This window comes from Pollachius pollachius (genome assembly GCF_949987615.1).
Source record: "Pollachius pollachius genome assembly, chromosome: 9".
In the NCBI taxonomy this organism is placed as follows: domain Eukaryota; kingdom Metazoa; phylum Chordata; class Actinopteri; order Gadiformes; family Gadidae; genus Pollachius; species Pollachius pollachius.
Window position 1 is genome coordinate 22,072,891 of NC_136942.1, and position 22,668 is coordinate 22,095,558.

Consider the following 22,668-nt stretch of genomic DNA (forward strand, 5'->3'; position numbering starts at 1 on the left):
TGTTGTTGCAGTTGCATAATATCCTCACAGTACAGTAAGTGACTACATCTCTGAGCATGAGTGGCCCTGCTAGGAATCAGACCTCTAACCCTGGCTGTGTCTTTGTCCCTCTGTCCTCTTAGACATTGAGAGGCATCATGTGCAGCTTACTTAGCCCGAAGCAGCCCCCGGGCCCCGGTCTGACGGACATGCAGCAGTACCAGCAGTGGCTGGAGAGCCGTCATGAAGCCAGCCTACTGCCCATGAAGGAAGACCTGGCCATTTGGCTCACACATACCCTGGGTAGGATCCACACGCACACTGACAGACAGACAGACAGACAGACAGACAGACAGACAGACAGACAGACAGACAGACAGACAGACAGACAGACAGACAGACAGACAGACAGAGACACACACACACACACACACACACACACACACACAGATCCCCATTCCCACTGTCACGTGACCTCCCCGAGTGCACTAATTGAATAATGGGTATCATTAACAAACGTCTAAATGATATACGGCAAATAAAGGAGGGTGCATCAGCAGAAGGTATGTTAAACATTGGCGTTGTGTATTAAATCACTGTGTGTCTACTGCTCTCATTACATTTCCATACACACACAAAGCATTCTGATTAGCAGATTTGAACTATTCGATTGTAGCTCAACTTGGTTATATGCGAATAGAAACCTATGATGTGGTTTTTGGTTAACATGTGATATTGGCTTGTAATTTCCCTCTCTGTCTCTCCCTCTGTCTCTCTCCCTCCACTGTCAACCCTATGTGTTTGTATTGGAGCCAGCTGAGGCAGGAATGTGTGTGGTTGGCCAGTTGGAGGTGCATCACAGGCATAAAGAAAACAGGAGTGAGATGCTGTTCCCTGTTTGACTGGGAATACGGCTTCCTTTCTTCTGTTTCGATTTACAACAACAACACCGACTTTCAGGATCCTCATCCAACACCAGCCTCAGCTCGTGTTGTGACAGATGGGACCAGGACTTGGGAGGTGTCTGTCAAAGTTCTAACAAGTGAAGCTTTACAATGGAGAGAGGGGAGGGGGGGGGGGGGGGGTCCACAGCAAGTGCATTGTGGGAGGAATGTTGTTGGCTGTGCTATTTGAGTGGATGACAGATCTATTAAAGGAGTGTAATGTTGTTGTGGTCTGAGGCAAACGATGAATGTCATTTATATTAGTATACGCAGTCTGACAAATGCTGTGCATTGTGTGTTGAGAGCTACTGGAATATATTCTCCCGGTTCACTCAGACACACAGGGTCTCCATGATACGAGACAGCAGCATATTCCTCAAGCTTTCAATCCCCCTTTTCCCTCCTTCATTTTTGGCCCAGATCACCACATTTGGAACTCATTAAAGGCCCGTGCCCCTAGCCCCCTCCTCCAATACGAAGGAGAAAGGAGATGAAGAAACAAAAAAATCCCCCCCACCCCCTAGTTTCTTTCCACAGCTACACCCTACCACCACCTCCTATTTCAGCATGAGCTAACGCTGAAGGAATGGCCGTCTGGAAGCCGGTCAACTGGACAGCACATGTTGATCACCCATCTATCTGGGAGCTGTGGGAGCGCAGGGACAGCATTACTGTGCAGAGCAGAATGGAGAGCTGCCTCTAATGAATCCGTCTCTGTGACTCTATGTTGTCATAAGATCTCCAATCTCTCTTCAGTCATGTGCTGGCGTGAGGCGCTGGTCACTGCAGACACACGCTGAGCTTGTGTCAGGGCTCTGGGTGTTTGTTCAGGACGGTTTAAAGTGCACAGGTCACCTTAGATCAGGCTCACCTATCAAATGACGTTCTCAAACGTGGTGTGAAGACAATGGGTTGATTATTATTGTGATTACAAGGTGATTCAATCATTAAGGGACTCTCTGGTATATGTTATCTGACCACCAGTGGGTGTGGTTTCTCTCTCCCTGTAACCTGTACAGGTGTAGAGATAACAGGGGAGAGCTTTATGGATCGCCTGGAAAACGGGGTGCTGCTCTGTCAGCTGGCTGAGACCCTGCAGGAGAAGTTCAGGCAGAACACTGATGCCCATGGGAACAACAAGGTAACAAGTAACTGCATTTATACATCGCTTTTTAGGACACTGACATTGCTTTACATGATTTGGTATGTGTGTGTGTGTGTGTGTGTGTGTGTGTGTGTGTGTGTGTGTGTATCCAGCGCTGTAAAGCACCCTACTGGGTGATATTCATACACTGAGACCGATAAGTATTATTGACATTGTTGAACAAATGTGTTCTTTTCAATATTTTCTATATGGTACCAATAATGTACAAATAATGTACAATCTAAAAACCTTTAACCCCCTCAGGCTTATACACAAAGAGCTATTTTCTTTGGTTTGCCTTATAATGATATAAAATGAATTATAAATAAACACATGACTCACACTATAAATAATGAACATGTGGTGAATAGTTGAGGAAAATCTTTCCTGTGCATATCCATTTGTGATTCAACCTCAGCATCCAATAAAAAATATCGTACTGCGTTATTCGCCTGGCACCACTGTGCTGAGGGCTCAGGCTACGCACACCACATCATAAATGACATTATAAATCATTTATAATTCACAACTCTGGCTTTATACCTCTCTTATTGTTTTAAGACTGCATAGGCTCGATACACAAGCCGTGGTTCTGCCTTGCGATTGTTAGTGCTTGGGACTTGGTTCTATGAACATCCTTACTGTACCGACAGCGATATATTGTTGTTTCACCTTCTTCTGACAAACACACTTATTGTAAATTACACATATTGTAAATTGGATAAAAGCGTCTGCTAAATGCCCTAAATGTAAATGAATGAATGTAAGAGGGTTTGATGGCTCCTGGGGGGAGAGGCTGGCTGTTTACACCAGGGCCCCTGCTCTGCTGTTGAGGCTGGGTCTCCTGATCCCAGTGTGAGCGCAGCAGCACAGATGTGTGGAAATACTTGAGGTCAATGGCCGTGGGACGGAGGAGGATCCATTGACATAGAGGATCCTATTGATGTCTGAGAGCGGAGAGAAGCAGGGAGGAACCATGAGAGAGTCTCCCTAGGCGCAAGAAAAGCCTCAGAGAAAAAGCCTCAGAGAAAAGTCTGTGAAACCAGCTTGTGTTCAACGGGAGACGGATCTCTGACGTGTTTAAAGCAGCACACCGGGGGCGGGTTGTTCTCGTAAGAGCTCTTGGTTGGGCTTTTTGCAATATCAAAGTAAAACGATTCTATATTGTTTCCGAACAAACAGGATGTTTTGCTCTCTATCCAAGATGTTGGATTGTTTTCTGGTTTCTGCTTGGTCAACTAATTGCAGTATATTGTATACTGCAGTATGCTGGTTTCTTACTGTTATCTGTTATGTGACTGTTATGTGTTGAACCGACTGTCTGACCAGACAACATGACATCTTAGACATCTTAGGTCTTCTGTTCGACCATCATATGCTCCATCCCTCTCTTATACTTTTATTGAATATTTCTCTTTCAAATTATTGTTTGGAAGTCCATGTGATCGTGTCATTTAATGCTTTACTGAGGGTGCTTTATAAGCATGCATTTTGTTTAAAAATGCTAAACATACTAGTATGGCACAATTATGTGCAACATAACTTTGATGTGACATTATGATATTATAGATACATGGAGAGATATTCCAACATAGACCAAATATAAAATATGAATGAAAAAATTGTGAATGTTTTATCTTGCTTGTACTTTTGCCTAAATCTATGTACAAATAAAATTGTATGAGTTGTGACTGCCACCATGTTAGTGGCATATCACCCACTGTCAAGGTTATTACTCACAACTAGCTATTATCATAAATCTAGGGTCTGATGGAGTCTATTATGAATGTGCAGTAGCCAGCATATCAGATCTTGAATATTCCAGTCTGGTTGACTAAGCTAAAATATTTCCATATGTTTTCCTTTCATAGCTGCCGCCGTTGGTTCCCATCCAGTCCAATTGAACGTCTCACAGAGACTATAGGGGTTATATTCAATAATCACCCGTGCCAAGATGGCAGGGAGTAAGCTAGCTCAGCACCAATAATAATATTATTACTTACAATCCGAGGAGGAGGTGTGTGTGTTTGCATGTCAACGTGGGCGTCATTATTATTGGCAGCCAGGAATCCAAAGTCACACTAAAACAGAGATCCCAGGAAAGCCCAGGAAAGCTTGAGAAGAAAAGTCTAGACAAAAATAAGTGCATATTTTGAGCATTACCTCATCCTACCTTTCCCGGAGCACAGACGCGCAGATCCTGCATTAAAACCAAACCGAGGAGTGTAAATCACGCGGAACGGACTACGTGGGGGAGGCAGGGGGGCAGGAGGGAGAAGGGGAGGGCATTTGTGTGTCATTCCATCCCAAATCACACACACAGCCTAGTGTAGTGGCCGTGGGTTTTAAAACCTGCCAGCTCCCAAATAGATCTGTGAGGAGGAGAGAGGTTCTGGGTTCGGAGCTGAAACCAGAGACTTGGCAGCTGGAGAATAAATCTGCAGCAGTAATCAGTGAAGGGCCCTGTGTGTGCTGAAGCCTCGTGCAGGGGCCTCACCATTGGTGATTTTGGGTGTTAATGGCTTTTCATTATTTTCCCGGTTTACTGTACACCACTAACTGTACAATGCTGCGGTCTGTCTGTGGCTCTATTTACCAGCTTTGTGGTTCATGTAAAATGACTCCGGGCTCGAGCCCAAGTCTCTGGAGTCCACTTGTCTGCCGCCTGCCTCTGTACCTGCTCATTAGGGTCATGCATCTGAATCCACTGTAAGTTGCTTTGCATCCAGCAGAAGATCAGGAGGTAGAGTGGGTTGACTGGTAACTGGAAGGTTGCTAGTTCAATCCCCAGGTCCTCCTGTCTGATTGTCGAGGTGTCCCTGAGCAAGACGCCTTACCCTGACTGCTCCTGACGAGCTGGCTGTTTCCTTGGAGGGATGGCTGGCCGCCGTCTGTGTGTGAATGTAAAATGATCCCAGAACAGCCAGACACTCTCTATAATATCACACCAATATGTATCTCCTTCCGTTCTATCGTCCGGTCTCCAGCAGACGCTCCCGTCCAGAAGGATACCCTGCCGTCGGAGTGCCCCTTCTGGTTCCTTCTTCGCCAGGGACAACACAGCCAACTTCCTGGCCTGGTGCCGGTCCGTGGGGGTGGGGGACACCTGCCTGTTTGAGTCGGAGGGCCTGGGTGAGTGTGTGACGACTGGCGCTCGCTCCAGTGTGGGAATCCGAATGTGGTTTATGCAGACTCATTTTGTGCAAGTGACCTGTGAACACCAGTGTGATAACATAGACACACTGGGCACTGGTTTTATCCTCCGGATTTAGCGATGCCTTTATCACTATATAGATATGTCTGTTAATGGGCCCTGCTGTGTAATAATAAAAAGATTGTATCGGCCTGATTAAACATGTAGTGGGACCCATCGTCTATACGTCAGCATTTCGCTGCCCCCCCCCCCCCCCGCTGCCTATCTGGCAGAGAGGAGACCGAGGCTATCATCGGCTTGTTGTGATTCAGACGCACAATGCACCACAAGGACAGCAGCTCCACTGGGACCACTCTAGCACATGGTAGCCTTCTATCAGATGGAAGCAACCCACACACACACAATATAGTGTGTGAGTGGAAATGTGGGCCACTCGTATGCAAATGTGGGTCTGTTTCACATCTCCATGCTCTCTGTATCTTCTAGGATTTGGTTTGACCTGCTGCAGGGATGTGATTTATGCGTTCTGTTGGGCCTGGGAATACCGATATGCATACAGATTTACGTTGTAAAATCAGTACAGTATGGGAGATTTACAGCTTTACGCTGTAAGATCAGTACAGTATGGGAGATTGTCATGCATGGGATATAAACGATAATGATAAGAGTTTCAGTGAGGAATTGTAGGAATGCAAATGACATGCTGACCAGGCTGCGCTGCATAACTTCTCTTTTGACAGTTATGGGTTTAAGGAAAATCAGCAAATACTGCAAAAAATGTCCAATTTGCTCTCATTTCTGTTTTATTAAAGATAACATTGAATGTGTCCCATGCTTGTATGCTCTGTTCAACCTTGAACCATTTGACGAACAATGCCCTCAAATAGAAGTGTGTGCAGGCAGGAGTCTGTACCATGGTGCAGACAGCTGTTTTTTATTTGTTCATCAAATCAAAACATGGTTTAATGACGTATACCACAAAAAGAGCCACTGGATTTTTCAATGATTGGAAAATATAATATATGATATACAAGTATTATCAATATAAAATGTATACACTACATGTTATGATTCTCAACCTTTTAAATGTCACTTTGTTATTTAGATATACAAACATCTACATAAACCTGCATCTCTCTCGCCTCGTTCTGCCTTTACTTTCTTTGGATGGAAGTTTCGGTACAACGGTATACGTTACGACACAAGGTTAGCGACCCTCTCTCCATAAGGCATGGTGTGCGCTCTCTCCCATGCTTCATACATCCTCCATCCCCCTCCCTCCCACCGCCTAGATGCCAGCAGGGAGATCACCCTCCATGTCTAAACGCTCACCTCCGCCCAGACCGCTGGCCTGCGGTTCACTCTCTTCAGATAGTGTGCATGCATGGGGTTCGTCGGAATAACAATTAGGTGTTTTTTTGTGCCCATGTCATCGCTGCAATGCTTCGCCATCAAAAAACCATTAATTCAACCATCCCCCCGATCCCATTTGATAGGACAGGGATAAAGAGTACATCCATGGCGCTGTGCTGTTGTAAGACTTCCTCTCTCCCCTGTAGTTCTCCACAAGAAGCCCAGGGAGGTGTGCCTCTGTCTCCTAGAGCTGGGTAGGATAGCCTCAAGGTAAGATATGGATGTTGTTAAGGATTAGGATTTATATTTTAAATATAATTCAAATTATAAATCATTATGACATGTATTGTTTGTTGTTGATTCACTCATCCCTCACAAAAACAATACAAGCAATACAAGCATGTGTGTTCCTTGAACAATAAGTCCTTTTTATGTCATGATTTTATTACGTTTAACATGTTGGACTTTTTTATTATCACCGAAACCTGGCACACTCAAGACGATTGCAGCTCTCTCATAGAAGCAACCCCCCCCTGATTACAGCCATCTACATCAACCGGGGCGGGGGCGGGGGAGGGGGGGGGGGGGGTTGCTGTCATTTTCAAAAATCCTTTTGATGCACTCCTGTTGTATATAATGCTTTTAATTTATTTGAACATCTTGGTTTTAGCATACACTCAAAAAATCCTTAGAATTTACAGACCCCAAAACCAAAAAGTGTTTTTATCCAGGAGTTTTCAGAGTTTTTATCCTATTTTATGTCTAAATTTGACAGAGTTCTTATTTTAGGTGATTTTAACACCCATATCGGCAGTCCCACTCAGGGTTTTATCACAGATTGTTTAGATGTTTTAGATTATTTTAATCTCACCCTAGCCGTGAATGAACCCACTCACTCTAAAGGTCATACACTAGATTTGGTTTTATTCAGTGGCCTCAGCCCAAATAATTTCAAATGTATGGATATCTGTGTGGCGGATCACAAAGCAATTTTATTCAACGTGGTTTTATCTGTTTTAAATGCAGATAAGCTGTCCGCCGGTGAATTTTTAACCCTTTGTCTGCTTTTAAGTTTTCTCAAAGTTTATTTTACTCTTTTAACCAATTTTTTAACAAAGAGGAGCTGGTCTCCAATTTTAACCAAACTTGTCAATCTGTCCTGGACAAAGTTGCACCAGGAAAAAAAAAAAAAAAAAAAAAGAATACATATATATATATGTATATATATAGATATAGATATATTAAAGCCCAATCCAGAGCCCTGGTTCAACAATTTAACCCACAAGATTAAGAGAGAGTGTCGATTTTATGAGCGTAAATGGAAGGAGACCAGCCTCCAAGTATTTTATTACATATGGAAAGAATCAATGAAAACATTTCAATCAGCAGTAAAAGAAGCAAACAAATCCTACTTTTCTAACCTGATTTAAAAAAACGTTTGAAATCCTGAATTTTTTAAGGTTTTAGATTAATTCACCTCCTCTTCTCCCTCTTATTTTAATGATGCTACACAAGAGACCTGTGAGGAGCTTTTACAGTTTCTTAAAGACAAAGTTGATTTTATTAGGCAGCAGATCACCCCTCCAGATAGCATTTTATCCACCAGTAGAGACATCTGTAACCACTCTTTCTCTACAACCCAAATAGCCTATGGTGTACTGCAGGGTTCCATTTTAGGTCCTATTTTATTTTCAATATATATGCTCCTACTCAACCAAATTATCCAGCGGAACAAGCTTTCTTTTCACTGCTATGCTGTCGACAGACAGATATACCTCCCGCTGCGTCCGAACGATCCGAGAAGCCTGGCTGCTGTTTAAGAACCGCTCATAACTTCCTCCAACTTAACTACTCCAAATCTGAAATAATACTGTTCAACCTGCCTACCACCATCAGCAGTCCCATCAGCCTCGGTCCATTTTCCAATAATATCAAGCAAACTGCCAGAAAAATTTTAGATTCAGACTTCACTTTCATCCCTCACATTAACAAAGTTGTACAGTCCTTTTTTAGCATTTTCTATCACAACCCAACCTCGAAAAAGTAATCCATGCCCTGATATTCTCTCATCTAGACTACTGCAACTCTCTGTTAACCAGCATCAACCACAAATCACTCTCCTGCCTCCAGTTGGTTCAGAATTCATCAGCTAGGCTTCTCACTGGTTTTAACAGATGACATCACATCACTCATGTCTCAGCTTCTTTGCACTGGCTCCCTGTCAGTTTTAGAGTCGATTTTAAGATTTTATTGATCACCTTTAAGGCTCATCGAGGTCTATCCCCTGAGTACATCACAGACATGCATGAGCCTGTTCGCAGCCTTAGATCCGCGGGCGAGGCCCTCCTTACTGTTCCAAGGTTGAGGCTCAAGACTAGAGGTGATCGGGCCTTCTCCACCAGGGTGCCTCAGCTTTGGAATGACCTGCTTGCGGAGATAAGGCTTGCTGAATCAGTAACCTCTTTTAAATCACTTCTTAAAACACATTTTTATTGACGTGCTTTTACGTGATGCCATCTTTTTATTCTCTTCCTAAATTTCTTATGTCAAAGCACTTTGTAAACCATTGTTTTTAAAGGTGCTATATAATAAAGATATTATTATTATATGTTGCCTGTCCTGCCCCAGGTACAAAGTAGAACCACCAGGACTCATTCAGCTGGAGAAAGAGATTGAGCTGGAGGAGAAAGCCCCTCCCCCTCCTCCATCACCTGTGTCCCCAGACCCGCCCCTCTCCTCCTCGCTGTCCCCGTCTTCGTCCCCCTCCCCCGCTCCAAATAAATCCACCGCCAGCAAGAAGAGCACAGGCAAGCTGCTGGATGATGCAGTAAGTCAGCACCTCCTGCTCCGATGGGCACGTTTCCAAATTTGGACCAGTCAAAAATGTATCAGAAATATATATAAATATATACTGTATATGTTTATATGTGCAAGATGTTGTTAAGGTTTTCCTACAATGCATTGGAGTGGTTCGACTGAAATATGCTGTGTGGGTGATGGTCTGTGTATGTGTTTTTTTGTGCGTGTGTGTGCGTGCATGCCTGTGTGTGTTTGTGTTTTGTTTTTTTTAGGTAAAACATATTTCTGAGGATCCCCCCTGCAAATGTACCAATCGATTCTGTGTGGAGAGGCAGTCTCAAGGCCGCTACCGCGTGGGCGAGAAGGTGCTCTTTATACGGGTGGGTACACAAGCTGTTCGTTCTTCACAGTATAGAATATGCGTGTGTATATATATATATATATATATATATATATATATATATATATATATATATATATATATATATATATATATATATATATGTGTGTTGTATAATGTGTACTCAGTATGAAAGCTGAAAACCAATCCATTGTTTCTCAAGCAAGTGAAATCTCATTAACTATAAATGATATTCTAGAAATCTCGGTTCTTACAAAACATAATGTCATTTCGACGTTAAACAGGAGGGTTAAACCATCTCCCCGGATTAAGCATCTTTCTTATAGATTATCAACCATATCACAGAATACTGACAACCTGTCATTACACGGATTAGTGGGTAAAACGTGAGTGCAGTTTTGTTGAATGAACAAAGGGGTGTGGGAGAAGGATAAATGGAGAGTAAGGGAGATTAACGAGCTAGCATTAGCACCCCTGGGATCCTGGTTACTTGGCAACACACAAGCAGGATTCACACTTCTGGAATGGAGAATCACAGGTCCTGTGTTGGGGATGTGTCAAGAGGAGGAGAGCAGTCTCTTGGATGTCCTCTGTTAGCTGTATTATACAACAGCTCTCAGTGGAAGGTGGGGCTGCACACCTTTTTAAAAACCTGCTGACCATGGTTACAAATTAATTATATTGGCGTAATTATTCCAGTTAGAGACTTGCAAACGTTAATTTTTCAATCTTTGTCATAATAAATTAAAAAACGTGTTGATTAATTTAAAGGGTGGGAAATTTCCAGCCTTCTGTTTGTTGCTGGGCAACCAAGGACAAATTATATAAATCTGCGATGTGCGTCTGAGGCTCATCATTCTAACAGATCAAAGCGACCCCCTCCCCTCCTCCTCCCCTGCATTCTTCCCAGTCTCTCCATGTCTCCCGCCTCATAATGTGGAAGATGCCTTAATTAAAATCCCTCAAATGGCAGTAGCGCCCAGAAGCGCCTCCACAGCACCGAGGCATGCAGCCCGGTCCCAGACTGCCCCCCGTGTCCCATGAAGGTTGAGTCTGAGGGCTAACCCGGCTGCTTGTGGGAATAAATGAGATATTTGTACCTAGAACAAAGAGGCAGGAGAACAGCAGCCTGTTTGGGGGTGGGAGGGGCCCCAGGCCAGGGCACTCTCCTGGGTGTCACAGCAGACCTAGTCCTGGCTCTCCGGGGGAGCCGTGAGTCTGATAGCTGGCTGATTGAAAGCTGTCCCCGACACCGAGCCATTACGTCCCCAGTCACAGAGCCTTGGGCTGCAGGGCGGGGGGAGGGGGGCTAGCAGGCGATGCTGATTGGATCACTGCCCTGCCTCTGCCCTCTGAATTGATTCCTCTTGGAGGCGTTATGAATGTTTGATAGGAGGCTGCTAGATTGGGTGACACTGATTTTCTGACCAGCGTGGGGGAGGCGGTTAGCTGTCAACAAGTTAGCTGTGCGGCCCCCTCCTCCTCTCAATCCGTTGATGGAGTCTATCAGTCAGTTATCTTAGAACATCACCGTTGCAGGCGTCCATAAGGGTTTTACAACAGCGTGTGGAAGCTATGTTACCACGTCACTGTAGCGGTGTGCTAGCTTCAAAGTTGATGTGCCTTTGACAAGCATACGTGTTGAAGAAACATGGTTTATATTCAAAGTATACGAGGAAGAGAGCAGACATATTTTACATTGCCTGCCATTCATCCAGGCTCTGAAGACGGTTCCCTGGTACCCAACAGAAGGTCTAGCATGCATTAAGTAGCCTAATGCATGATGTTAACCTGTTGTGATTCAGGAGGTAGGGGTTCAACCTATTTCGTTATCAATTGCACACATTATGTTGAAGTGAAACCCCTGATCTCGAGTTAGAGTTTATTGGTAATAAAAAGAACGGGAACGGTATTATAGACATTAAGGGCTAATTCAAGCCTTTATAGGAAGGTGACACAAATTTATCATTGAAAATGTGTCTGAGGTCTCCAATGAGTTGATGAGCAGCATGTGATAATTATACCATGGGCCGGGGGAGGGGGGGGGAGAGGTCTATGACATCATCGGCGCTCAGCAAGATGTAACCACAGACCAGCAATGTTCATAGATGTCCACTCACCCCAGGCTAGCCTGTAGAGCTGGTCGCCACAATAAGCAACATGTGATATCTCAAGGTACAGATAAAAAACAGTTTCTCATTAGCCAAGACAGGCACAGCCCTGATGAAGAACACAACGCCTTAAAATAAGTGACAACCCTCTGTAACCGTCTCCATCACTCTTGGCCCTGCCGCCTCCCTTCAGATGCTGAACAACAAGCACGTGATGGTGCGGGTGGGCGGAGGCTGGGAGACCTTCGAGAGCTACCTGCTGAAGCACGACCCATGCCGCATGCTCCAGATCTCCCGGGTGGAGGGCAAAACCTCGCCGGTCACCAGCGGCCGGACCCCCATGATCAAGGACCTGGGCCCCGACAGCTACCTGGTGGTGGCGGCCCACTACCGCAGCAAGAAGTGAGCGCAGAGCGGGTATGGAGGACCTCTGGGAGGACCCGTGATGGTGTCCACTCTGTATTGAGGTTTAAAGGTGGCTGCAGGTGGATGGATCCCTGCACACACATCCTCCGTGGCTGCAGAAGAGAAAGCATTTAGATGAGCCAGGGGAGACAAGGTGTTAAGGGTGACTCAAGTGAACCCCTGTCTCCGTCTGAAGAGCGGGGTCGTCTGATGGAGCTCATGGAAGTTAGAGGCCTGGTATCAATGCTATCTGCTATTCAGGTTTCATGACCATTGAGGCAGTATGGGTATTGTGATTCTTGTTGTATATTTTTTTGTTTTATACCATAACATCAGTTCCTTATTTTTTCCTTTCTGTACCGTATATGAAACATGGAGTATTGCCCCACATGATGTAGTGGGGCCTTCTCTGGAACCATGCAAAACTTTTCGGTGCACACTTTAATGATGAGTTTAAGCTAGTTCTGTGGTCCTCACAGACTACAAATATGTCTATTCTAGCACTCATTTTAATGCTCTATTTACCAAAGTAACGTATTGCCTGGTTATCATATGCTGTGATTTGATCGGACCATTGTTAAACCAAAGTGAGTCTTCTACCTATTTCCACTTCCAATTAGTCCAATTAGTTTCTCTGTGGGTCGGCTTTGATGGGTTGAAGTTGTATTTTCTTGGACATTTGTTACGGCCACCCTTTATAACATGACAGGTAAAAACACCAAACCAGAATTAAAGTTCAAATAATAATGAGGCTTCATTAAACGCATGTCGTTCCCAAACTCCCAACAACGGGAGGACTGTTTAACCAAAACAAAAAAGGTGGAGGAAACCTGGGCCAGCCACACATTGGGCCGTCGAAGCCAGAAGTTCCTTCTCCTAACCTACAATTCCCAGACTCTACTAACAACAGAAACACCAAAACAGACTAACAGCCCTTCATTCACGGAACCCAAACAGCTTACGACAAAGTGACAACCCAACGACAGCCCAGCTGCCAATAGTGAGAGACCCTGTGGGAACACAGGCCACGCCTTAAGTAGCGGCAATAGTAGTAGTAGCTCCACCCTCGAATCAGGAACACCTGAGAGACATAGAAGAGAAAAAAGCAGGAGGAATAGCAAAAAGGGGAGGCTCGTAACAATATTATGTGACACTCTTCTTACCTTTCTTCTGCCAATAATTCTAAAAATAAGTATATATTTTTGTATTTACTTTAGCTTTAAGGTGAAAGACATTTTAACAAATAAATGCAGTATTACAGATTACCTATTGAACCTTTCTCCTCTTTGATGCATTTATACACATTTATCGATATACCTTCAGAAATCAGCTATAGGCCTGTTCTCATGAGAATGCTGTTCATCAGCTTCTAAATGTCACTGCAGTCCTATTATGCATTTTTTATAAGGCTCCCTAAACAGCGTTATTTTAATAAGACCCTAACCACGCATGATTTCTCAACGGGGGCGGTACCGCCCCCTGGGGGGCGTTCGCACAACCTAGGGGGAAGCTGGGAACGTGATTATTTTTTTCATTTTTTGGGGGGTATTTTAAACTTTCTTATAAAAAATAAATAGCCTATTTACATTTATTGGTTTCTAACCCCTCTACCGTCTCAGCTACTTTTTACTGTCGATGCGCAGTGTAACAGTGGTCATACAGCGCGGTTCGGTCCTCCACACGCCCGGACTCCCGTTACATCAGCTATCTTCATGATCTCTATAGTAACGCTAAACATAACCCAAGTTGGTAGGTTAACAGTTCAATAACCAACACAACACAATCAAACATGGCCGATAGCAAGAAAAAAATAACAAATTTTCATAGCCCGTTTTCCTCCTTCCTCTTGCTGTTGTTCAGTTCCAGCTGCTCTGAGCGTAGTGTCCACGAAAAGACCGTTGCATTTCAAATACAAATTATATAGGCCTAATTAGGCCTCTGCGCGCGATCTGTTTTCGCGGCTCCCGGGCCATTCGTTCATTGACGGGGCACGGCGGGAGACGCGGGAGTGCCTTGCCCGCGGATCCCGGGCCGCGGTGACAGCGTTGCCCGGGCCGCTGTCACGGTGCCCGCAGTGCCCGGGCCATTCATTCATTCACGGGGCACGGCGGGAGACGCGGGGGTGCCGTGGCCGCGCTCACGGTGCCCGCGGTCCCCGGGCCATTCATTCATTCGTTCACGGGGCACGGCGGGAGTCGCGGGAGACGCGGGAGTTCCGTGGCCACGGTCGCGGTGCCGTTGGTGCCCAAGGTCACGGTGCCCGGGCACGACGAGAGACGTGGAGGTGAATGCCCGGGCCGCGGTGAATTGAATGTTCAATCTAACCATTTCCTCTCTCTCTCTCTCTCTCTCTCTCTCTCTCTCTCTCTCTCTCTCTCTCTCTCTCTCTCTCTCTCTCTCTCTCTCTCTCTCTCTCTCTCTCTCTTTCTTTCTCTCTCTCTCTCTCTCTCTCTCTCTCTCTCTCTCTGGAAGTTTATTACAGTGATGGACATTTGCAAGTCATGAATATTCATTTATATATTTTTATATTTTTTCACCAAAACCGACTCAGAGGGCATTCATTGCTATTAGTGACAACTGCAAAATCTATGAAAAACGATGCAATGACACCTTTAAGCAATATAACACGAGTGTGAGTGGGGTTGTTATTAATTTTTTTATTGGTGGGAGGATCAGGGTATGGTCAGGGGGGCGTTTGCTCAAAAAAGGTTGAGAACCACTGCGCATTGTTTTAGTGTCTTCATGTGGGCTGCCTCATTTTTGGTACAGTGCTGACCCCTAGAGGTTTTCCACTGCTCAAGGGTAAAGAAGGGTTGGCAGAGAAAAATTGGCATTGGCATAGGAAAATAATGCAAACGTTTCTAGTAAAAAGACAAAGTTTGAGCCTTCGTCTTTAGGGAAGCAACAACATATATTATTTGCCTTTTAATGTTGAGGTCCACACACTTGGTATACTGCAGGACCGTAGACTATAATCCAGTGCTTGTCCGAGCCCATGAGCCTTTGTAAGGACCTGTTCCACCCAGGTGTGGAACACAGCCCTTCCTTGATGAATCTACACAACCACTGATTTATTGGTGCCATTTTATTTTATCAGCATGAAATAATACACTTTACACAATGCATTGGGTAAAACATAATTTAATGCAGCAGCAAAAAACACGGCCTACATTTCCTGTACCTCCAAATGGCAAGAGCACAAAAAGCATTTAAGGATCAAGTGATAACTTAAAAAACGATAAATAGCACTGAGTTAAGCATGGCAAGTCAGATTAAATACATACTCAGGCCCACTGCCTGATCTCCATTCCTGTACTTTCTTCCACTGGGGACGAGTACAGCAGCAACAACGTACCATTCAACACATGCCTCCGTCACAGGCCATCCTACATGACACTTCACTGACAAAAGCGTATTGTTTTCCTTATGAAATCAAGTATACAAAGACAACAAACATTTCTCATAAATAAAACAATTCAATGACGAATCCAACAATCTAATTCATGCATAGCGAGGTGAATTTAATGAGGACTCTAAATGACAAAGTGTGCACCAAAATAATAATAATAATAATCTGAAAATGTGAATCAATGAAATATGTCATACTTTAATTAGGAATTCTATCTGATTTCCAAAATTAAATATGAAATGTTAAGAACAGTTTTATATTTGTATCTATATTATATAAAAATATTTGCATTCAAAGGCAACATCTTTGTCTAAAGACAAACTCTGTTAGGGCTAACTACTAATGTCCTTCATCATCCATGAATGCACTGACTCTTTGTAAATTAACCCATCATCAGAAATGTCATAAATGGCAAACACCCATTACAGGTTAACCAGAGCACAATGTGACAACCTGCCAAGCAGCCAAGGTAAAACCAGTATTTCATAGAGAGATCTTCAGAGAACAGCATAAAATTCTTTGCATTTCTCGATCAACACTTCTGTGAGGGAATCAGTTTAACTTGCATTCTCCTTCCTGTGTTAAAGCTCCTTCAACAGTCCAACATGGCGTGTGTGGTCACATGGCATCAGGTCCTGCTGTGACTTCACTTCAGATTGCTCTTTAAACCTCACTTTACTAGACGCTTGGCGAGCAAAACAATATATACTCAAAATAAAGGACTCGTTGGACAGCGGCAGAGACAACTGCCATGTCATCTTGCAGCAATCCTTCCTGTCCTGTAGTTTGAACTCAAAGACCAGAGGATCCTCAGCCAACCTGCCACTGAACAGAGAACCCACGGTTAGAGAGATCATACCAAAACATAACGTCAAAATTGTTAATGCATGCTCATGTCAAGATACAAAATAACCCCAGTGAAGGTCTAAGTGGTGAATTTAAGAACCTACATTGCCTTTACTTAACCCTTTACTTGACCAATACAATTTAAGACATAAATAATAACAATAAAACAATAAATGAACAAAACAATAATTACAAATTTCATGTGCTGTATAATTTTATTTTATTTCTAAAGCATTCAGATAAGCCACTTATAATCAGATTATATATATATATATATATATATATATATATATATATATATATATATATATATATATATATATATATATATATATATATATATATATATATATATATGGGGAGGACTGGAGACACTAGCCATCAGCCCTCCTCCTCCTCCTCCAGACTGGAGAGACTAACCTACAGCCCTCCTCATCCTCCAGACTGGAGAGACTAACCTTCAGCCCTCCTCCTCCACCAGACTGGAGAGACTAACCTTCAGCCCTCCTCCTCCTCCTCCAGACTGGAGAGACTAACCTTCAGCCCTCCTCCTCCTCCACCAGACTGGAGAGACTAACCTTCAGCCCTCCTCCTCCAGAGGGGAGAATAACCTTCAGCCCTCCTCCTCCTCCTCCTCCACCAGACTGGAGAGACTAACCTTCAGCCCTCCTCCTCCAGAGGGGAGAATAACCTTCAGCCCTCCTCCTCCTCCTCCTCCAGCAGACTGGAGAGACTAACCTTCAGCCCTCCTCCTCCAGAGGGGAGAATAACCTTCAGCCCTCCTCCTCCTCCTCCTCCTCCTCCACCAGACTGGAGAGACTAACCTTCAGCCCTCCTCCTCCACAGGGGAGAATAACCTTCAGCCCTCCTCCTCCTCCTCCTCCTCCAGCAGACTGGAGAGACTAACCTTCAGCCCTCCTCCTCCTCCTCCTCCTCCTCCACCAGACTGGAGAGACTAACCTTCAGCCCTCCTCCTCCAGACTGGAGAGACTAGCCATCAGCCCTCCTCCTCCTCCTCCTCCTCCTCCTCCAGACTGGAGAGACTAACCTTCAGCTCTCCTCCTCCTCCATCAGACTGGAGAGACTAACCTTCAGCCCTCCTCCTCCAGAGGGGAGAATAACCTTCAGCCCTCCTCCTCCTCCTCCTCCAGACTGGAGAGAATAACCTTCAACCCTCCTCATCCTCCTCCTCCTCCAGACTGGAGAGACTAACCTGCAGCCCTCCTCCTCCTCCTCCTCCTCCACCAGACTGGAGAGACTAACCTTCAGCCCTCCTCCTCCACCAGACTGGAGAGATTAACCTTCAGCCCTCCTCATCCAGAGGGGAGAATAACCTTCAGCCCTCCTCCTCCTCCTCCAGACTGGAGAGACTAACCTTCAGCCCTCCTCCTCCTCCTCCAGACTGGAGAGACTAACCTTCAGCCCTCCTCCTCCTCCTCCTCCTCCTCCTCCACCAGACTGGAGAGATTAACCTTCAGCCCTCCTCCTCCACAGGGGAGAATAACCTTCAGCCCTCCTCCTCCTCCTCCTCCTCCTCCTCCTCCACCAGACTGGAGAGATTAACCTTCAGCCCTCCTCCTCCAGAGGGGAGAATAACCTTCAGCCCTCCTCCACCAGACTGGAGAGACTAACCTTCAGCTCTCCTCCTCCTCCACCAGACTGGAGAGACTAGCCATCAGCCCTCCTCCTCCTCCTCCTCCTCCAGACTGGAGAGACTAACCTTCAGCTCTCCTCCTCCTCCACCAGACTGGAGAGACTAACCTTCAGCCCTCCTCCTCCTCCTCCAGACTGGAGAGAATAACCTTCAGCCCTCCTCCTCCTCCTCCTCCAGACTGGAGAGACTAACCTTCAGCCCGTCTCCTCCTCCTCCAGACTGGAGAGAATAACCTTCAGCCCTCTTCATCCTCCTCCTCCTCCTCCTCCTCCTCCTCCTCCTCCTCCACCAGACTGGAGAGACTAACCTTCAGCCTTCCTCCTCCACCAGACTGGAGAGATTAACCTTCAGCCCTCCTCATCCAGAGGGGAGAATAACCTTCAGCCCTCCTCCTCCTCCTCCTCCTCCTCCAGACTGGAGAGACTAACCTTCAGCCCTCCTCCTCCTCCACCAGACACAGAGGTGCTCATGGCCGGCTTCTCTGTCTCCTCTTGTTTTTTCCTTTTCCTATCCACCGCCTCTGGGTTTTTGACACCCCTGTATGTTGTCTGGGAACGTAGAAAAAGAAGAGAAGGAGAGTGAGACATAAAAGAGCCATAACACGCTTGCAAGACAGCAGTGGATTTAAAAGAGCACTGTAATAAGATTCCTTGGTTGAACCCTGGCTGTACAAAAGGCTCCCTGGATGTGCCGCTTCTGGAGAGCAATCGTGGCTGTAGGCTCGTCTTATCAATAACATTCATTTATGGTTTACTACCTGAATGTAACCTATTGATAATCTTTATAATCCAGCCAGAGTCAAGGTACCATTACGACTGGGGACACAATATAAAACTAACACCGTCACTGAATCATACCTTTGAAGACACAAAGTCTTAGACAGCGCCCTTTTAAAACAATGTTGCAGTGAGAACGCAATAAGCCTATCAATGCCAAATAAGGCCTGAGGGCCCGGACACTCAGCCGTGGGTAGTGTTGCACATACTGTATAAGCACAAGCATGTGACGCCTCATTGATCAAGTTTGGAGTGCAGGAAAGTTGAAAGCACAAGAACATGAGTGGAAGGACAAATTGATCTTTTATTTAACATTGAAATTGAAATGTGGCCTCAAAGCATAAAGATGTGATTGAAATCAGCCGAGTCTCTTTGAAGCCAACGTAAAAGAGAAGACATATTGTTGGCCATAATAACACCACTCACCTTAAAACACGTTTTGAATGGTTCTTACGGGTTTGCAAAAGGAATTTCTGTATAATAGAAGATGAGCCACCACATGGTGAGGCACATTTGCTGTATTGTAGATATTTTACCCCGACATCCAAATCAGTCTTTCCCGTGCACACAGAACATAACGGTCCTTCTCCCACTATTGGATGGTGTTTATCCTACCTCCTTCTGCCTCTTCTCTGCCGCCTCGGCCAGCTGCCGTCTCCGTGTCTCCTGTAATGAAACGTTCAATTGATCATCAGAAACACTGCGAGTTGAGACACTGGCCAAGTAGGGTTATACTAGGTAAGCAGAAGCTGGTCGATCACACTGGCCCAGTAGGGTTATACTGGTCCATCACACTGGCCCAGTAGGCCTACTTTGGCCATTCCTCACATTCCTGCATCGGACAAAGGTCCCATCTGTCGCTACAATGCTTCACGGGTTCAGTGATACAGTAGGCTAAGGGTCTCTAGAATAAGCTCAACCTATCCATCGATTCATGCCTTTTTTTATATTCTTGCCACAAAAAAAATGTAACTTCTAAAGTGGAAGTTGACCTACTGGGTCTGGAGTCTGGATGGCGTCGTCCGCTGAACCGCCGAAGCAGGAGAAGCACATCCCCATCCTGGATGATCCAGTTACAGAAAGGCGAGAAAGGGACAGAAGATGATCTGGTATGAAGAGTAGTATTTAGGGGTGTTAAAATGTGACAGTGGACGTGCTGTCTCCTCGGACCCCAGCTGAGGCTGTGTAGCCTGCATGACCAGTGTTGCCAGATTAGACCAGTGTTGGCAGACTGGAACACTGGCTGCAGCGCGCTGCAGCCAGGGTTGGGTGGGATATCTGGCCCAAACTGGCAACACTGTATATGACGCTAAACTACAGGCTAGGTCAGCGCTAAGCTCTCTACCAAGCAATGTAACTAACTCACCTAAAACCCGATCGATAGCATGGGGAGGGGTGGTAAGCAACCTAGAGCTACTTTAGGCCACACCTGTTGCCAAATAGTGTCGACATTTACAAATCCAGAAGCAGTTGTTGAGTAGACGTTTCCCAGCAGGCAGTGGCTTAGGGGAGCGTTCAAGATAGATTCAGAGCGTTAGCGATGAACATTGACTCGTAATAGTAATAATTACATAAAATAAAATAGAAACAGTCCCTCCTGCCTTAAACAGCTGTCAGAATTATTCGAACTTCATATTTTATCAAAAAGTCTCCAGGGACCATTTGTTGGATTGAAATATATCTTCAATCCAAATAGCATCCGGTGATATTGAACACAACTACAGAAGGGTTTGTTTTTCCTTTCTCTGAAACGTGGTCAAACAGCATCATCTAGTGGTCACATGTGTGAATCGTTCTGCTCGGTGGTCCAACGCCATCATCATTTTGTGTTCACGTGTGAACCATCCTGCTCGGTGCTGCAACCTCACCATCTAGTGGTCACATGTGTGAATCGTTCTGCTCGGTATATCTAGACTAGAGGTAACGTGCTTGAATCGTTCTTCTACCATCATTCGCAAAGATAGAATTATGTTTTATGAGGCTACAAAATAATTTTGCCAGTATGTTCCAGCTCTGTGGGGCTACTTAATTTCCCGGTATTTTGGTAAATATACACACGGATGAAATTGTAATGACACATATGAAATTCCGACCCTAACACACTAGTAATCAGGAAAATATTTTTGTTGATTAATTGCTTCATTGTGATTTTGCTTTCTGAGGATTTGGCTCGTGCACATCCCAAACAATAACACAATATTATAATTGAATTGTATGTAATATATTGTACAGTGGATTGAATTCCGGTTAACATATTTATGATTCGATGCCGCAGTACCTGGGAATATGCATATAAAGTGAAAACGTGTAAAGTTTTCTACTCATAAAGCATACTCATAAAGCATCTACTCTACTCAATAAATGTTGTATTAGTGTTCGCGTGATAATGTTTGAAACTCCACCCCGTCCAGCCCAATACTTGGCATCAAACGTGGGAGAGTGATGGCAGGAGTTGTCTCTATTTATCACGGCTCATATCTTGTTCGTTGCAGTTTCGCTTGTAAATGTTTGCAAATATCTACTGATTGGTCGAGTCCGCACCATGGAGATAACTACTTTTGACCGATTATCAGGTAGGCTGGCAGCTTCATTTCACAATGTTCAGTACGAGTAACAGCATCCAATGACACCGTTTTAACTAAGTCCTCTTGTTTACTAGTGTGTGTATATAACCAGTATTATTTACAGTATAGGCCTTATTAAGTGCAGGTCATCTCACTGTACGATTTAGATGTTCCAGAACGTGAAGTAATATTATTAAGTGATGTTTTAATCGGGGAAGTGGCAACTTATTGCATTCATGTCAAGAATGAATACTGTAGGTCAACTAAAATATCATTATATTAAACAAGTAATGTCTCCCACAGGAAATATTATACTCAATTATTGTGGGGAAGAGGATATTGATTATCATGGCATACCTCACTTGCTTCTCCATCGCTGTGTTATAACTTATAACAGTCCTACTGTCGGGTATTTCACAGTGTAAAACACAAAGGCTAAATCTTATAAAATAATAATACAAAATACCAAAATAATATTTACCTTCTAGCTCTAATCCAAACACCTTTTAACCATATCAAACTGAAGATAAAGCCTATTAATAAACTCTTCCTTTCGCTTTTGAGAATAATAATTTTAGTATATTTAGTGTATTTACAGCTGTCAGATCAAAATACTAATACACCCTATAATTAAATAGCTCTAAATTGGACTATAGTATGCCCACTATAGTACTTAATGCATAGTGGTGCTTTGAGAATATTTTTTATAACAATTCGTGAGTGTATCTTTTGTCATTTCCAAACTGTACTCCATATACATACTTATACTGCCATACATTACCCTACTGCCTTTGTTAGTCAGCAGAAACTAACAGCCTGACTGGTGTATCAGACACCCCATCCCGGCTGGGTTAACACTCTCTCCCTGTCTCCCTGAGAGGCTGGAGAACAGACCAGCCCAACCTGGTTCTTAAAGGCACAACAGAGCTATACCTTTAGTTCACAATGAATAATCTATGATGGAGGATAGGAGGAAGATTGAGCTGCTAATCAATCGAGCAGGACTAATGTACACTTAACACCATCAACATGACCAGGCTCGAGCTGAATATTGGACAGAGCTAACCATATATGTCTATAGTGCTAATACCATCAACATGACCAGGTCCCAAAGGCTGAATAATGTACAGAGCTAACCATATATGTCTATGGTGCTAACACCACAGAGC

The 22,668-nt window shown here is 44.5% G+C and overlaps 2 protein-coding genes across 4 annotated transcripts; one reads left to right on the plus strand and one right to left on the minus strand.

Moving 5' to 3' along the window:
• Nucleotides 1–137: 137 nt before the first annotated feature.
• Nucleotides 138–12,251, plus strand: gas2a (growth arrest-specific 2a; the record flags this gene model as incomplete). Its single annotated transcript, XM_079743492.1, has 7 exons — nucleotides 138–282; nucleotides 1,943–2,064; nucleotides 5,055–5,199; nucleotides 6,781–6,844; nucleotides 9,203–9,401; nucleotides 9,646–9,753; nucleotides 12,039–12,251. The coding sequence occupies 7 exons, from the start codon at nucleotides 138–140 to the stop codon at nucleotides 12,249–12,251; spliced, it is 996 nt and encodes a 331-aa protein (XP_079599618.1).
• A 3,499-nt stretch (nucleotides 12,252–15,750) lies between these two features.
• Nucleotides 15,751–20,632, minus strand: svip (small VCP interacting protein). 3 transcript variants are annotated; one of them, XM_079743493.1, is made up of 5 exons: nucleotides 20,302–20,632; nucleotides 19,932–19,995; nucleotides 19,551–19,601; nucleotides 18,588–18,707; nucleotides 15,751–16,484 (listed from the first exon to the last, which is right to left on the minus strand). In XM_079743493.1, the coding sequence occupies exons 2-5, from the start codon at nucleotides 19,992–19,994 to the stop codon at nucleotides 16,470–16,472; spliced, it is 249 nt and encodes an 82-aa protein (XP_079599619.1). In that variant the 5' UTR covers nucleotide 19,995; nucleotides 20,302–20,632; the 3' UTR covers nucleotides 15,751–16,469. The 3 variants fall into 3 exon arrangements, with proteins under 3 accessions (XP_079599619.1, XP_079599621.1, XP_079599620.1); XM_079743495.1 differs by having other exon boundaries at nucleotides 19,932–20,041; XM_079743494.1 differs by lacking the exon at nucleotides 20,302–20,632 and having other exon boundaries at nucleotides 19,932–20,131.
• Nucleotides 20,633–22,668: the final 2,036 nt, after the last annotated feature.